Here is an 18,130-nt window from a genome sequence, read left to right on the forward strand (position 1 = left end):
CTGAGCCTCAACCCGTGGTCAACTATGTGGGAGTCCAGCGACATAGCCATTATACCAACTGCTGGTCCCAAACTATGAAATATTTCTGACTGAAAGGACTGAGAGGCCATAAGAAAACAGAAGGACCGTGACTAGCAAGTCTGCGACTGGATAGAGGAGATGCCTACTAGGTCAGAGAGGTGACTGCAAGGAAACTTAGATGTCCGGAGGTTTCGTAAAATCACGAAAGGAAGACAGGAAAAGAGTGAGGGAAGAGAACAAGAGTGGAATAATGTTTCTTTTTTTAATGTCTAAAACTAGTTACTATTATTCATAGGTGAAATCGATACGCGTCATTTAGATTGTGAAGAGACTTTACCCAGCATGGTACACACCTCAGTCCAGCCCAGCAGGGCCTATTCTACACGTCCTCGTCAACAGATGACACATCTTCTCTGTGTCCACAAGTGTCTTACCTCTCCGTTTCCCCCAAATGTCCTTTCTCACACTCTTCCCCCTCCTACACTCTCCTCTGTCTCTAGTGTCCATAACAATTTTTAATGCTTTTGTAAGTGGAGATTTTGTTTGTTTGTTTGTTTGTTTCTTTATTTTTTACTCCCCCCACTCCCACCTTGTTTCTTTATTTTAAATCCTTGAAGAGACTCTTTTTTTTTTTTTGGAGAGGTTTTTGCTACAGGGCACGAGCGCTTGCCAGAGAGACAGAGAGAAACACAGACAGAAAGCGAGAAATCACCCCACAGTGGGGATGGCCATGCCACAATCCCTTTTCCTCTATTCTCCTCTCAGGATCGTGGGCACGCACAGGTGCCCAGTGTGAGTTTAAGCCATCTGGTCCGGGACTCAACCGTGGTCGACTACATGGGAGCTCAGCGACATAGCCATTATGACAAGTGCTGGTCCTGAGACTCTAACTTCAGACACCTAGGTTCCCAAGAAATGAAAGGTAGTAAGATCTATTCTCAGTTTTCAGCCATTAATATCAACATAGTTCTTCAATAGGAGGAACAAGTGGAGACAATATTCCATTTGAAACGGAAGTGGAAAGATGTTCAATACTTAACGTGTAAGAGAAGAATAAATTAAAGCTACAACAAAACACCACTTCACTTAGGGAGCAGCAGATGGCGTAATAGTTACATCACTGGACTCCCATGTAGTCAAGCGCTGTTCGAGTTCTGGGCCTGGCAGTTTGAAACTCATGCTAGGCACATGCATGTGCGTGCCCAAAAATCCCAAGGGGAGACTGGAGGAGAAGGGACTGAGGCATGACCATGCCCCCTGGAGGGTGATTTCTCACTTTCTGTCTTTGTCTCTCTGGCAAGCATGTGCACCCTATAGCAAAAATCTCTCTCTAAAAAAAAAGAAAGGGGCTGGCAAGTGTTATGGTGCTTAAGGACACTAGACTCTCACATGGCCGACAGCAGTTTGAGTCCCAGACCTGGTGACTTGCTTTCTCACTTTCTCTTTATCTCTGTCTGATCAAATACGTAAGTAAATAAATAAAGTTAAATAAAATAATTCTTAAAAAAGAAAAAAAATCCACTTCATATCTCAGTCTGATCAAGATACAACTTGATGGGGCCAGCAGATGATGTAATGGTTACATCACTGGACTCCCACATGGCCAACAGCAGTTCGAGTCCCAGACCTGGTGGCTTGAAACTCATGCTGGGCACATGAGCATGCGTGCCCAAGATCCCAGGAGGAGAATGGAGGAGAAGGGATTATGGCATGGCCATGCCCCTGGGGAGCGATTTCTCACTTTCCCTCTCAGTTTCTCTCTCTCTCTCTGGTGAATGCATGCACCCTAAGGCAAAAACCTCTTAAAAAAAAAAAAGGCACAATTTGACAAGATCTGTGCTGACCAGGGTATAGGGAGACCGTCTGCCAGTGAGAGCTAGATTGGTACAACTCTACAGAACAATTTGGCAATGCCCATCACAACCACAAATAACACAGACCATGACTCAACAACACTTCTAGTAACTTATCCAACATGTATATGCCCACTCGTGCGAATGTGTGAAATGACTTAAGCAAAAATTACTTGCTCTTAAGCCAAAGAAAGGAAGCAAATTAAATAACTACCATACATTTTTGGCATACTGATATAAGAAAATACCATGCAGCTATTAAAAATAAATAAATTATAAATTGGTATGAAACTATCTTTACAATATATTAAATAGAAGGCAAAGAGTTGAATAATGCCAGTTTTTAAAAAATACCAAATTCGTCTGTGCTCTATGCGTAAATCATCTCCGAGGCCACAGAAGAAACTGGTGGTGCTGACGGCCTCCAAGGAAAGGACAGCAGGCCAGAGGTGGGAGGGAGACTTCTCACTGTCCGCCTTGCGAATTCTAGTCATGTGTTGGGATGGCCTATTTTAAAACTAAAAGAGAAGGAAAAACCATAATGTGCCTCAGAAGCAGGCCTAGGCACAAAGACTCCTGAGCATTGTCTGTTTCCTGGAGAAGACCCCAGCAGGGCTTCTGAGGTCTCAGGCAAAGGCGTGAGAAACCTGGCAGGCACACGGCACCTTGCAAATGCGATGCCATACATGAGAGCAATCCTTGCTCACTGCCATCCGGGCAGACCTGAGCCCCCCCCGCCCTGTTCTCCTCCAGCCTCACCCACCTCTGCTACATCAGAGACCCTCCCTCGGCAACGCTGTTATTCCACACACCTCTGTTGGGCGTAGGCAGAAGAGCCAACAGCTGACCAAGTCCCTGCTTTCAAGGCCACTAAGTCCAGCAGCAAACATAAGTGCAGACAAATAAATCAACAATCACAAAGGAATACTCAAGGTTGTGATGAAACGTCTCCGATTTCAGACTTCTGTTTTCTAGGCAAATTGATCCCGGATCTAAAATGTTTCCTGCTATTTTCCACATTTAACTATCTAACCTGTAACTTCTAGACAGAAACCCTAAGGGTGCACCCAGCATGGTGGCACAGTTGGCAGCAAACTGATACCAACCTGGAGATCCGAATCTGCAGTTGGCCATGTGGCTTCCACGCCCTTACCAGCCACACCACCTGCTGGCCCTTACTCTGGCTTCTACATCAGAAGCAGATTAAGAGATATCTGAAAAGTATTTGCCAAATATACACAATTACATGAACCGCTTAGCAAGGACACAGAAATCACTATTTTTATATCAGGAAAGCGAGCAGTTAATAAAGGATTTAAATGAGAGGACCTCAGTCAATTTTCAGCTCTGTCGTTTCAAAGCTAAGTCACAACCTTACGGGCTTGTTTCCATTTTATACCTGCTAAAAACACCACTGTCTAGGGCCAGCAGGTGGCGTGGAGGTTAAGATGCTGGATCCCACATGGCTAGTTTCGTGGTTTGAATCCTGGACCTGGCAGCTTAAGAATTATACTGGGTTTACGTGCGTGCTTTCCCCAAATTCTGAGAATAGAGTGGAGGAGAAAGGCTTATGGCATAGCCATCCCTCCCAGGGGAGTAATTTCTCACTTTCCCTCTCTTTCTCTTTCTGTTTCTTGCTGGCAAGCACCATGCCCTACGGCAAAATAAATAAAATAAATAAAAAATCACCACTTACATAAAGAAATAACATGACCCTCATGCAAATATTTTCTGAGGACTTATCAAATCAAAGATACACAATAAGGATTGAAGAAGTAGCATAGTATGGTGGAAAACAATAGACCTTTCTGTTTTCACTTAAATATTTATGAAGAATCAAACTATATACTAGGCTCTTCATGGAACATTGGGCAGACTTAAGGGGTCAGGGTAAAAGCAGTCTCTGACTTTGCTCAATCTGCCACTGTGAAATATTATCTGCTATGACTTGAAAGGACATTATGAGACCACATACAAAGGGCAGAACAACTAGTCTGTTTTCAAAAACCAGGAATGGCAGCAGGTGGAGTGGTGGTTAAGGTGCTGGACTCCCACACAGCCAGTTGTGGTTCGAGTCCCGGACCTAGCAGTTTGGTTTCTCATTTTCTCTCTCTTTGTCTGTTTCTCTCTAGTGAATCCATGTGCCCTGTGGTAAATTTAAGAAATAGTAATAATAATAATGATAAATTAAAAAATAAACAAACAAAACCAAAATGGCTTTTTCAGGGGAAAGGATACAACTTAAATGAGAAAAGACATCTAAACAAAATACAGTATTTTCAGGGGCCAGTCTCATGGCACAACTGTTGGGCACTGCACAGAGGAAGCTGGATCCCACACGAACCACAGGGTCCAAGTCACGGCCCCATTGGCTTGAAAAACATGCCAGTGTTCATATGCCCAGGAACTGCAGCGTGGCCCCGCACTGTGCGAGTGCTTTCTCTCCCGTGCATGTGCACGTGCCCTCTGGCATTGAAGAGAAAGTGCTTTCAGGAATGAACGGGCATGTGCATGAACATTAGCAGCAGAGACCTGCCAGCAAACTCAAAACGCCGAGGTAAGAGGCTGCAGAAACAAAGGGGAACGAGGCTGTGCGTGTTGGGGCAATGCAAGCTACGTGAAGAAAAACAAACTTGATGCTTTAGAAGAATTATTTTATTTCAATTTATTAACTTATTTTAATTTGACCAGAGAGAGAGGGGAGGAAAGTGAGAAAGCAAGCCGCCTGGTCAGGGATTTAAACAGTGGTCGGCCATGTGGGAGTCTAATGTCACTATGCCACCTGCCGGCCCCCGAAAAATGAACTTAATTTTAAATAGGACACTGACATAACAAATTTATATTTCTGAAAGATCACTCTGGCTACTTTAATGTAGCACAGATTATAAATACACCCAGTAGTCACCATTAGGAGGTAACTTATTCTTTTTGAAGAGAGAGATTTTTGTTTATAGGGCATGTGTACTCGCCAGAGAGACAGAAAGTAAGAAATCACCCTCGCCCCCCGCCCCCCCCCCGGCGGGGGAATGGCCAAACTGCAATCCCTTTTCATCTATTCTCCTCTCAGGATTTTGGGCATGCACACACATGTGCCCGGTGTGAGTTTCAAGCCACCAGGTCTGGGACTTGAACTGTGGCTGACCATGTGGGAGTCCAGCGATGTAACCATTATGCCATCTGCTGGTCCCAGGTAACTAACTTACTCTAACTATTACTAGGAACATACCACAATAAAAGTAACTCGTACTATAAAGATCGAGAGCCCTTGAAGAGCTCGTGATCCAGTGAGGTGAAAGAAATAAATAAGCAATGTTATTTGTCTTTTGAGGTTAGTACCATTGTACAGAATTTTTATAAAAAAAACAGAAAAGCTTCACAAAGAATGAACACAACTACAAGACTAAGCAAATAGGGACCAGCAGTTAATGTAATGGCTATGTCACTGGACTCCCACGTAGCCAACCGTGATTCAATTCCCAGACCCAGTGGCTTAAACTCATGCTGGGCAGGAGTGCGTGCATGCCCAAGATCCCGAGAGGAGAATGGAGGAGAAGGGATTGTGGCGTGGCCATCTCTCCTGGAGAGTGATTTCTCACCTTCTGTCTGTCTCTTCTTTCTGGGGGAGCAAACCGGCCCTATAGAAAAAACCCCAAAAAAAAAAAAAAAAAAAGACTAAGCAAATAAAGATTTAAAAAAAGATATTCCAAGTAGAATAGCATGTTCAAGGGCAAGGAGGGGTGAGTATGTACAGCAGCCAGAAGTGACATGTGCCCCGAGTGCAAGGGACAGAGGAGGTAAAATGGACACAGACGCACGCCTCACACCACATACTAATGACTAGCTCTTTGAATAACGGTCGCTGTGAAGCTACTAAAGACCAGCAGTAATCTCATCTGTGTTCTAAAGATAATGCTGGTCCAGCCGCAATGGCGCAAGCAGGACAGTACCACTGCAGCGACCCTGGCCATAGGAAAGCCCAGGTTCAGTTCCCAGCCGGACCGAAGCAGCTGGCATGACGGTATGCGCCTCTGGTCTGAGCTAACCGGGGGACTAAGGCAGGAGAATCACAACAAGGCAAATCCTGTCAAAACGACTTCCTTCTCGGGACTACTAGTTAGCGTAATGCTGTATCGCTGGACTCCCATGTAGTCAACTGCGGTTTGAGTCTCAGACCTGGTGGCTTAAACTCACGCCGGGGGTGTGTCCGTGCATGCCCAAGATCCCAAAAGGAGAATAGAGAAGGGATTGTGGCATGGCCATCCCCCCAGGGAGTGATTTCTCACTTTCTGTCTCTGTCTCTGTCTTTCTGGCAAGCACAGAAGCCCTATAGCAAAAAAACTCTCAAAAAAAAAAAAAAAAAAAAAAAAAAAAGGCTATCTCTTTCTCTGTGTCTGTCTTCCTACCCCCTACCAAATGTGTGCATATGAGGTTTTTGCCTTTATTTTTAAGAATGATTTTATTTAACTTCATTTATTTATTCATTTTATTTTTTATTTTAATTTGACCAGAGAGGGTCATAGCAAGAGTGAGAGGGAAAGTGAGAAAGCAAGCCTCCAGGTCCGAGACTTAAACCCCGGTCGGCCCTGTGGGAGTCCGGCACCCTTAACCACCATGCTACCTGCCAGCCCCGGTGCATACTCTTTTACTCTCGCTGATTTAAAAGACTGACAATGTTATAGCACAGTGGAGGATAATATGGAAAGGAAAAAGAATGGCAGTAAGAAGGACAATAATCCTATTGCAATAATCCAAGCAAGTGGGAATTTAAAGTGGCAAACAATAGAAATGACCTATTTAACGTGTAGGACAAAAGAAATCCTGGGTGTTCCAAGAAATACACCTTTTAAGGGATAGGCAGAGGAGGATCAATGAGTGTAGAGTCGCAGATGGACGCCCAGAACATTCTGATGACCCAGGTGCGGTGGCACAAGTGGGAGGGCACTGCTGCCTAACGGCTGGGGCCACCTGGGAGCCCCAGGTTTAGTTCTGGCCCAACGTAAAGGCAGGCCAGGCAAGGTGGTGAGTGTCTGGGGAGGCTGCGGCAGAAAGGATGATAACGTTGTGAAATCCTGTCAAAAATACATTTGTCTGGGGGCTAAGCAGGTCGTGGAATGGTTAAGGAACTGGATCTCACAAGGCTGACTATACAGTTCAAGTCCTGGACCCACCAGCTTGAGAGAAACACCAGGCACATGAGTGTACGAACCCAAAATCCTGAGAAGGGAACGGACTGAGGTGTGGTCATCCTCAGCTTGGAGGGCTTTCTCAACTTTCTTCCCCCTCTCTCTCACTCTCTCTCTCTGGCAAGCCCTATAGCAAACTGGGGGTGGGGGTGGGGGAAGAAAGGTGTGTGTGTCTCTCTCTCATTAAAAAAAAAAAAAGATTCAGAAAAGGGTTTGTTCTCAGAGTTACAGAAAGAAAGAAAGAAATGGCAGAGTGGTCAAGTACTTTGCGTATACACACATACTTTTATAAGTCTGCTGACAAGTGCAAGCAATGTCATGTCCCCAGTAATAATGGCTTCATCTAGAACCCAAATATTGGCTTCAAAATATCATTCCGACCTCAAGGAACCAGATATTCCAGGAGAAATGGCTAATCCCAGGCCTGGAGAAGGGAAAGTGTAAGATAAGCCTGGAACAGCATGCTGTACCAGAGCTAAGTAATACACACGTCAGGGCCGACGCGGCAACACAGTGGTATGCACTGCTCAAGAGAAACGGGATCCCACACGGTGAGTGCACTTTGCATTCGTCTGGTCAGCCTGAAACACACCAGGCATAGATACAAACAGCCACGATCCAGTGGGCTAGAGGACTGGAAGGGGATCATAGCTTTAGCAGATCCTGTAGAGGGTATTCACCTTTGTGTCTCATGTGTACATGTACAAGCTATATCATAAATAAAGAAAAAAAATGGGCCAGCCACTGGCATGGTAGTTAAGGCAGTTGGATCCTACACAGCCAACTGTGTAGTTCAAGTCCTGGACCCAGTGGCTTGAAAAACAACCAGATGCATATGCCTGACTGCCCAAAATCCTAAAAGGAGGGAGAGAGAAAGAGAAGAGACCGTGGCATGGCTATCTCCTATAGAGGGGGTGAGAAACTACCCCATCTTTCCCCTTTCTGGCAAAAAAAAAGAGGGGAGCAGCAGATGGCACATTGGTTACGTTGCTGTATTCCCACAGTTTGAGTTCTGTACTCAGCAGCTTGAAACTTATGCTGGGTGCATGCAAGTGCATGCCCAAAATCCCAAGAGGAGAATGAAGGAGAAGGGACAGCGGTGTGGCCATCCCCCTGGGGGTGAGTCCTCCCTTTCTGTCTGTTTCTCTCTAGCGAGTGCAGGCACTCTACAGCAAAATTCTCAAAAAAAAAAAAAAAAAAAAAAAAAAAAAAAAAAAAACAAGTTTAAAAAACCACAAAAAGAAACCGTGGTGGTTTAGGTGCTGGACTCTTACATGAAAAAAAAAAAAAAAGCATGTTAAAATGCCACAGAAGGCAACATGAGAGTCCCCACTGGCCAAATATGGGTCAATGTAAGCATGAAATAAATAATTACATTAATAGACATTTCATTGAATAAAAGAAGAATCTGGGTCAGTCAGTGGTATGGCGGTTAAGGCTGCTGGATCCCACATGACCAAGCTTGCGGTTCAAATCCCAGACACAGCACTTTAAGAAACACTCTGAGCGCCCTGTGCTTGTACGACCAAAATCCTGAAAGGAGAGAGCAATGGAAGAGAAGGGATTGCAGCTTGACAATTTCCCATGTTGGGGGGTGCTGTCTCATTCGTTCATTCTCTCTCTCTCTCTCTCTCTCTAGCAAAATAAAGAAGATCTGTGAGTCTAAACTAATATAAATCAACAAATAAAAAAATAAAAATAAATGGGAGAGCAAGAAAAAGCTCTTGCTTAAAGAATGCCAGCCAATAAACCTAACAGTAAAAGGAATGATAGATTAGAAAATAACCATTTGACAACTGTCACAGTAACAACGGATTCAAGCAAATCACTGGATGCTGAATCTAATGGGTAAATTTGACAAAATACAGACTGTTGACATTTACAAAGCTGCTTAAATGTGAAGATTTTAATTATAAGAAGAAAAATTGTAACTTTACTTTGGAGAAGCCTGGTAGACTACATCCTAAGTGATCCCAGTTGAAAATGCCAGTACTGGGGTAAATTAACATCATGTGAAGCATACTATTGCAATAGTCCTGAAAAATGCATATCCTGAGTCCAAACCAAAAATATATTCAGACAAACCCACGCTGAAGACTATTCTACAAATTCAAAATTATTTTTAAAATGTGAAGTATAAAAAGAAAAAAAAAAAACAAAGAAACTATTGGTTGTCAGAAAAGTCATGATGCATCTCTGCATAGAAAAATATGTCCCAACTTTTCTGACAACCCAGTATTACAGAATAAAGGACACTAGACACACAATTCACTGACCAGATGAAACTCTTGGTCAGAATTTTTTTTTCTAATAAAGGACATTAGATGAACCACCAGCAAAACCTGAATAAGGTCTGTTGATAAGACCATAATATTTTTGTCACTATAATTTGTAGATTTTGGTAAGCACACTGAGATCACATGAGAGAATGTCCTTTTTATTTTATTTTATTATTTTTTGGGAGAGGCTTTTGCCAAAGAGAGCATGCGCTTGCCAGAAAGACAGAGAGAGACAGAAATTGAGAACCCCCACCCCCAGGGGGAATGCCCACGCTGCAGTCCCTTCTCCTCCATTCTCCTCTTGGGATCTTGGGCACGCACGCACATGCGCCCGGTGTAAGTTTAAGCTACCAGGTCTGGGACTTGAACCACAGTAGACTACGTGGGAGTCCAGTGACATAGCCATTACGACAACTGCTAGTCCCAGAGAAAGTGTCCTTTATTTTCCTCTTTAAATGTTTACTGTAATTTATGATTCACATTAATCATTATACATCTTTGTGGGGGTAAAGAATGGTCTTTAAAAGCAAGTATGCTCTTAATTTTCTTTTTTAGAATTACTTATCTAACTTAATTGTTATTATTTTTGAATTAGACTAGAGAGAGAAAGAGGGGGGGAGGTGAGAAAGCAAGCCACCAGATCTGTGACTCAAACCGCAGTTGGCTACATGGTAATCCAGCACCTCTAACCACCACAATACCTGCCGGCCCCTGTCCTTGTTTTTAAGAAATGCATATAAAGTAAAGCATCATACATGTAACTTATTCTCAGAAAGTTCAGCAAAGGGGAAGAGAAAATGATTTTGGAAATGTGGTAAAATGTTAATATTGTAGAATCTGAGTGAAGGGTCTAAAGAAATTTTTAGTCTATTTTTTTCTACATTTATCACAAGGATGTATATTATGTGCAGGATACACAGAATACGTTTGTAGTTTTTCTGCCTGAAATTACATCAGAATTAGAAGTTCACAATACCAAGAAGGACAGTACATAGACTGAAGACTGTATTACCTACGTCTGTACTGACAATTCTCTCGAGCTCCTGACCGACTCGATCAGATCATAAGGAAAGGGCAGCATGCCTTAGGGGCCTCTTCTAGCCTGAGTGTCCTAACGTACAAACTCTCATCTGACAGTCTACATCCAAATCGTTAAGACCAACTTCTCCTACACAGAGTCAAGGCTTTTAAAAAACCCAACTTTGTGGGCAATAAACATGACTACTATGTCTTTAGGGAAACAGAATTAAGAGCTCACCCAAAAGAGTAAAGTGAAAATGACTTCATTCAAAACCAGAATGTTTAGAGCAGCCAGATTCTCACTTTATCGTTTAGATCAGGTGCTGGCACGCCTTCTCTGTAAATGACAAGACAGTAAATATTTAGGCTTTGCAGACCACCGGATCTGTCACAACCACGTCGCTCCCACCACTGCAGTGCACAGACAGGAACAAGCACTGCTGGGCTAAGAACTGGTTTTGATTTACAGAAACAGGCCGGGGGCAGATCTGGCAGATCACTGATTTAAATGAGAAGTACTTATCCAATAACAAAACGGACCTCTAATAAAGTTTCTGATCAGTCCTGCCATTTACCAGATGAGGTGTTTATATAAGTATATGTGTGTATGTATATATGTGTGTGTGTATATATGTATGTGTATGTATATGTGTGTATGTATACATATATACACACACACACACACATACGTGTATACACATATACATCAACAAATATCCAATGTAGCAGCATCTAGAACAGGATTCTCTGAGGGCAATAATATATATATATACATATAAAATTGTAAAGGCTAAGTATTATTGATTCTCACAGAGAGTAATCACTTACTGTACTAAGGATGCTAAATCTTATTTCAGAAATCCAGGACACATGATTTCCTTTCCTTTTTTTTTTTTTTGCCGTAGGAGTGAGGGAAAGTGAGAAATCACCCGCCTTGGGAGATGGCCATAGCATAATCCCTTCTCTTCCGTTCTCCTCCTGGGAGTTTGGGCATGCATGCACATACATGTGACTTTCAAGTCACACATGCCAGTGTGACTTTCAAGCTGCCAGTTCTAGGCCTTGAACCACAGTTGACCATGTGGGAGTCCAGCATGTAAACTATCATGTCTTCTGCTGGCCCTTCTTTCTTTCTTTGTCATTTCCCAGAGGGTAGATGAGCGAGAGCGAGAGCGAGAGAAATTGTTTGGGGCATATCTGTACTGCAACCCCTTCTCCTCCATTTCTCCATCCTCTTAGGATTTCAAGCGTGTGGACACACATGCCCAGAGTGTTTTTCAAGCCACTAGGGCTAGGATTTGAACCATGCAGTTGGCCATGTGGGGATCGGCTTCCAAGCCATGGGGCCAGTCTATACTTTTACTTTCAAATACTACAGAGTCGATTTCCCATACAATATTAGTGACAGAGTAAAAATCCAAGCAGTGCCACAAAACTTTTTAGTTTGGATGACTCTGTTTCACTTCAACTTTCTGTAGAGTTTAATGCTTAGCTTTCTCAGAAAATACTACAATTAAATTAAAGGTAAGGCCTTGAGATAAAGAGGAAATAAGAGAAGAGAAAACGTAGTCATTAAGACGAGCTCAACTTACACGTAAATAATGATGTCCCTAAACTGTGTAACTCCAGTTACGAATGAGCTACGCCAGCTTCATTGTAAGGAGAGACACGCACCTCGTAATCTAAGTGTTTTACAAGAGGGGCTATGGGGTCACTAACCATTACAACTGCTCGGTGTTTAACAGCAATGCAAACTGCCGAGTTCCTGGGAACCTTACCTCCTGTTCTCATGATCCAAATGAGTGAAGATTTACCAGTCAAGTTTAGTCATCACTTGTAACCAGCTGTTTTGTGCTATGAAGTCTAAGGTATATTTTCAGCTTTGGGAGTGATGTACAACAATTCCTTTTGCAAACAGAAATACACGCACATGTCCCTGCTGAAAATGTAGCCCAATAAATTTGCACATGAAAATGAATACATGCTCATAAATGGCGATGTGCTAAGAGATATTTCTGTTTGTGGTCAACTTTAGGGGTAAGCCTCGTGGAGTTGAGGGAGTGGTCCTGTGTATATAGGTATAGAAAAAGTAGCTCACTTAATTCTTTCTCGCCAGGAGTAGGGATTTTCCCGGAACGACATCCATTGTTGGCAATGGACGCACCAAAATAACGCCGGCGCCAGTGAGTTAACCACCTCTGTCCTCTGTTCACCTATTATATTTTTCATGCATCATCCAACTTCCCAACCATCTTCCTGCTTCTTCACAGAATGCACGCTAGGTTCTCTTTTTTCTTCAGCACGAAGTTGGAAATGGAGTTGAGAAAAGGAGACACATGGTCAGCTGGTGATGTTAACAAGCTCCTTGCTGCCCTGAGAAGCTAGATGGAAATGGTTCAAGTTACAAGGGGGATCATCATCAGATCTGGGAGGACAAAGCGTAACTTATGAGGCTGCATTCCCTTCCCCCCCACCCTCTCTCATTTACTGATGATCCCTATAAATCTGCCTTCACAGTAAAACCAAGATTAAGGCATCCGAACAACCCTTTTCAGTTCTTCATTCCATTCAGTATGTAGAAAAGCCATGTATGGCAGCCCCAAAAGGTCGAGGCGGCTTAGAGTGGCTAACAAAACTTAATCTGGGATCAGTGCTTTTTAGCGTGGTCTAGGAAGTGAAGACCAGCAGTTAACACATGGTGCTTAGCAACAGGTGCTAAGGGTTGATTAAATAAGATACTTCCTTTTCAGCCAGTATCTACTTAACACATAGGTGGACGTCAGACAGAAGTAGTTAACTCTTCCAATGCCGGGACAGTATGGATATAGTCATTACATCAGGTCACTGTATTTCTCTAAAGCATGTTCAAATTATGGGTTCCTGATTTCAGACTTCTGGTTAAATGCTATCTAAAAAAATAACTTAAAAATAAAAACAAACATAAAACCATAATCTGAGTTCTGAAATCAGAGTCACGGTAAATCTTAATTGAAATGAGATGAACTGAGAACCCCCAGCACCCATGTGTAACAAAACACCACAGTTCACAGATAAGTAAAGACGTTTCTAGTAATGCAATTCTAGACAGGCAATGACTCCAGAGCAAACCAAAGCTTGAAGAAGAAAGGATGATTTTATTTAGTGGCTTCCTTGGTGCTCAGAATCAGGATAAATCAAAATATGGATAAGAAGGACATAATGTAAGTACGAATAAAATTTTAAATCTCAAGTCCAGAGGATCATCAAGCCACACCAGTGGAACTGCCTGGATCTTTCAGAGTGAGCAAAGCAAGAAGAGAAAGATATAATTTTGTAGGACTCAAAAATGTGTGTTAGAGTGTGAGACTGAATTACCACAGTTGTATCTAACTGGGTTAAGTACACCTTAGAGAGTAATTCATACCGTTACAATGATAAAACAAACTATCACACAGAGAAACAAAAATATGTACTTTATCCAGATTTTAAGAAAAGGTAAGTTTATGATGACTGTATCTTAGCAATTGAAAAAAAAATTAAGTCCACAAGCGACTTCTCAGGCCAAAGTGAACTACTGAGTCTACAACCCACTCACTGCCCTGCTGTGACACTACAGCTGTCAAGGCCTCTGCTGAGCCCGGCATGTGCTGGTCTCTGCCTCCGTCATTACTGAGCTGCAGTGCCAGTACAGACTGCACCAGCAACCTGCAAGAGGGCTTTCTCTCAGCAACTCCTGTGCTGTCTGTCACAAAGCAGGCCTGAAACCAAGTTCCACCAAGTGACCACCTTAGCATCTTTTTCAATGAATTACAATTCTGATTTCTGCAGTTCACATTTCGTATTATAAGAAACTTACCATGAACCCTACTTTTAACATTTACAGAAAGGTCAGATCCACGAGACTTAATAAGGCTAAGTTTATGCTGAATTGTTAGTGGAATTATGGAAGAGTAAGATACAGAAGAGCTCTACTGGGTAAACGCGAGCTGAAACCACACCATGCTTAAAGGAGGGTCTCAACATAGCAAATTAGGAAGCACAGTGCACAACCAACTACTCATTTTGCTCAGCGCAAGGTCATTTCCACCATGTGAATCACAAAACCTAAAGGGGTGAGCTCTGTAGTCATAACTAGGGACAGGGAGGGGCAGGCATCCATCTTGCTGCAAGTAAACCTCTATTGCTGGTTATCTGGTTGTTCACTTCTGGCAGAAGAAAGAAGGAACAGAAAAACAGAACCTAGGAAGTAACCTGTTCCCACAGGATCCTCGAAACCTGGACTCCAAGTCCAGATCACTTAAAATAGAAAAGCATCATGCCTCTCTCCTGGCTCATCTCATCGTTCACTCTTCTATTTATCCAAGAGCCAGACTGGGCTTTCTGCAGAGCAAACCCTGCACGTCTCACTATATTCTCTAACAGAGATTACGTATGTACAGGCATCAAGGTTCAGATCTTTCTGTTACTCTACATATCAATTTTATCCAAAGAAATAGGCATTTAAACCCGGGCCTATTTCAGAAACAATAATGGAGATGAATATCAGCTAGCTCCATAAAGTTGCTTTTCTAGACTGTAACTTATGCCCAATCATTTACATTCAATGAGAAGTTGCCAAATTACCTTAGTTTTCCTATTTTTAAAATTAATTTTCCATTAATCTTTTTTTTTCTTTTCTCTCTCTTTTTTTTTTAACAGAGATTTTTGCTGTAGGGTGCATGCGCTCGTCAGAGAGAGAGAAACAGAGACAGAAAGTGAGAAATCACCCCCCGGGGAGATGGCCATGCTGCAAAATCCCTAATTCTCCGTCCTCCTCTTGAGATTTTGGGTATGCACGCACACGCGCCCTGTGTGAGTTTTAAGCCACCAGGTCCAGGACCCGAACAATAGTCAACTATGTGGGAGTCCAGCAACATAATCATTATGCCATCTGCTGGTCCCAGTTATCCATTAATCATATGAACTGACTTCCAATTAATTCAAACACTGTTTTCATTGTTACTAATAAAAACATATATTTGTTACTCAAAGAATGTTTAGTGTTCTCTTTTTTTTGGTCAGAGGGTGCATGCACTCACCAGTGACAAAGAGACAGAGAGGGAGAAAGCACCCCCCCAGTGGGGCGTGGTCACACCGCAATCCCTTCTCCTTCATTTTTCCATTCTGTCAGGAGCTTGATCAAGCATGCATATGCACCTGGTATGTTTCTCAAGCTGCCGGGTCCAGGATCCAAACTGCATGGTGGGCCATCTAGGATTTCGCTCCCTTAACCACCAGGCTCTGAGCTGGCCCGGATTTGTTCCTAACATGGAGAACACTTAAATGACTGAAGTCATTGTTGTGATATGCTTTTCTATTGGGTCATTGGAAAAGTCATGACGCACTTTTGCACAGAAAAAAGTATCATGACTTTCCCAACAACCTAATACATGCGGGAAAAGGGGACATCTGTATATTAGTTGGTTCGACATGACTCTTGCCAAAGTTTAAAGGATGTTGAAGATGCTTATTAGCTGACGGTAAAGGAGACATTCCATTTTTCAGAAATACACGTGCTAGAAAAGCAGCTAATTTGTCTTAGGTTTATGAAACTCTAAAATCAAGAAAAAACAATTTCTTACCTTTAGGTCTTTCCAACTGTCTAGGAGCTTGGTGGCCAAATCGCTTATATCCACTGTCTTATCTGGCTGTTCTTGGCTCCTCTCACTCTCCACATCAGATACACACTCCTCTTCATCTTGGGATGGTGTTTCCTCAGCAATAGTTTCTTCGAGCTTCGTGTCGTTGCTCTCTTTGGGCTCTGTGTCAGTGTCAGCCTCTGGTTCAGAGATGGGGAGCTTACTGGCCTCCATGGTGGTTTCACTGTCAACTTTGGGTTCAGGCAGCTGTTGTGGAAGTAGCTGTTGGGACTGTAATTCTTCCTCTTCCTCTACAGGGACATTTTCTAACTGATCAAGGTCATCTTTGCCATCTTTGCCTTCTAGCTCACTGGTTGCATCAGAGATTGCACTGTCCATACTATTTTCACTTATAATTTTAAGTCTGCGGAACATGAGTTTCTTGGGAGTGTCTGTGTCAGCTTCGGTGCTCATCTTGGTGGAAGGATCGGGTGTGTTGAGAGGTGTGTGAGCACGTGATGTATTCTCACTAGAATACCCATCGCCTTCACTCAGCTGAGGGACAGCAGTTTTCGTCTGGGACCAGCGTTGAATAATTGGAAGTACTTTGCTTTCCTCCAACATATTTTTCGTAGGAATGGGCAAGTGTTCCAAAGTCTTTATAATCTGATTAAACACAATAAAAAAATGACATCACTTGTACAACTGACTTTTCAAACTATGGATGGACTCATTATTTCTTCAAGAGAAGTGTTTTAAACATCAAGAGTAAAATGTGGAACAGGTGACTATTCAAAACATCAAATGAGACTGATAAAAGTTCTCTAACAAAGAATATTATTCTATTTGCTCCTCAAAATGTTCCCAAACCTGGGTAGCTTTTAAAGATATATGTACTATTGAACCTCATGCTGGGCATCTTTTTCTAAAACGTTCCCCAAGTACCTAGGATAAAGTCTGGGGAAAACTAAGCAACAACATATATTTAAATGTTGTCTCACAGACATGGAAAAAATGCAGACATTATCTCTTTAGCTTTTGATAAATAGTTGTCTTGCCAAAAGAGACCCTTTCTTCTCTTCATTTACACACACCCTTCATGTGAAATCCAAAAATTTCTTCTCCCAAATGTAGTTTCACAAAAATGCTAAGATTTTCCTAATTTTTTACAGCCAAGTCCCCTGGGAAAAGGATGGAGGCAAGGACAATTACTTACCTGCCTACGCCCATGTTTTTGTTTTACTAAATAAGTGACTTTGAAATTATAACAGGAATTAAGATTTTTAAAAAGCTTCATAATAGGGAGCCAGATGATGGGCCACTGTAAAACACGAGGTTCTGTGAGACAGGCCAGCATGAAAAGATTGTCAAAAACCCCCCTAACTAGAGCAGGCACGTGTGTGCCAGTGACCCAGGCTGGTAGGAACTGGGAGTAGATTGTGGGGTTAGGGTCCTCTCAGGGTGCAGTATCTCTGTCTCTCTCATGAAATACATAAACTTTTAAAATAACTTTTTAAAAAAAGCTACACATCGGGACCAGTGAATGGCGTGGTGGTTTAGGCACTGGACACTCCCACATGGCCGATCATGGTTTGAATCCCGAACCTGGTAGCTTGCTTTCTCACTTCTCCCCCGCCCTCTCTGTGTCTCTCTAGTCAAATTATAATAAATGAATGGATAAATAAAATTAAATAAAATTATTCTTAAAAAAAAAAAAAAACTACACATCAGGTCAGCAGGTGACATGGTGGTTAAAGGCGCTGGACTCCCACATGACCAACCGTGGTTCAAGTCCAAAACCTGGTAGCTTACTTTCTCACTTTCTCTTTCTCTCTCTCTCTGATCAAACTAAAAAATAATAATAATGTTCTTACTCTAGTAGCTCAGAATTCAGTTTTATATTGCTTCCCATCTTTTAAAAACTATCATGTTAGCCACAAACTGGATCCTTCGATCAACTATAGCATTTCTGTATTTAGCGTTTGTAGTTCCCGGCTATGTAGTACCAACCTTAAGAAGATACCATAAAGGGGACCAACAGTTGGCATGATGGCTATGTTGCTGGACTGCCATGTAGTCGACCACAGTCTGAGTCCCAGACCCAGTGGACTAAACTCATGCCAGGTGCATGTGCCTGCATGCCCAAGATTCTGAGAGGAGAATGGCGGAGCAGAGAA

General features: G+C 42.5%; 1 protein-coding gene across 1 annotated transcript in view; it reads right to left on the reverse strand.

The window, feature by feature from the left end:
- The window catches only part of SETD2 (SET domain containing 2, histone lysine methyltransferase), a gene marked incomplete at its 5' end in the record, with an annotated part of 86,910 nt that overhangs the window by 34,699 nt on the left and 34,081 nt on the right, over positions 1–18,130 (reverse strand). Inside the window, 1 exon segment of the mRNA XM_014585197.2 lies at positions 15,957–16,619. Within this exon segment, the coding sequence (XP_014440683.1) occupies positions 15,957–16,619 (663 nt within the window).

This window comes from Tupaia chinensis, unplaced genomic scaffold, assembly GCF_000334495.1.
Source record: "Tupaia chinensis unplaced genomic scaffold, TupChi_1.0 Scaffold149184_1, whole genome shotgun sequence".
Taxonomy (NCBI): domain Eukaryota; kingdom Metazoa; phylum Chordata; class Mammalia; order Scandentia; family Tupaiidae; genus Tupaia; species Tupaia belangeri.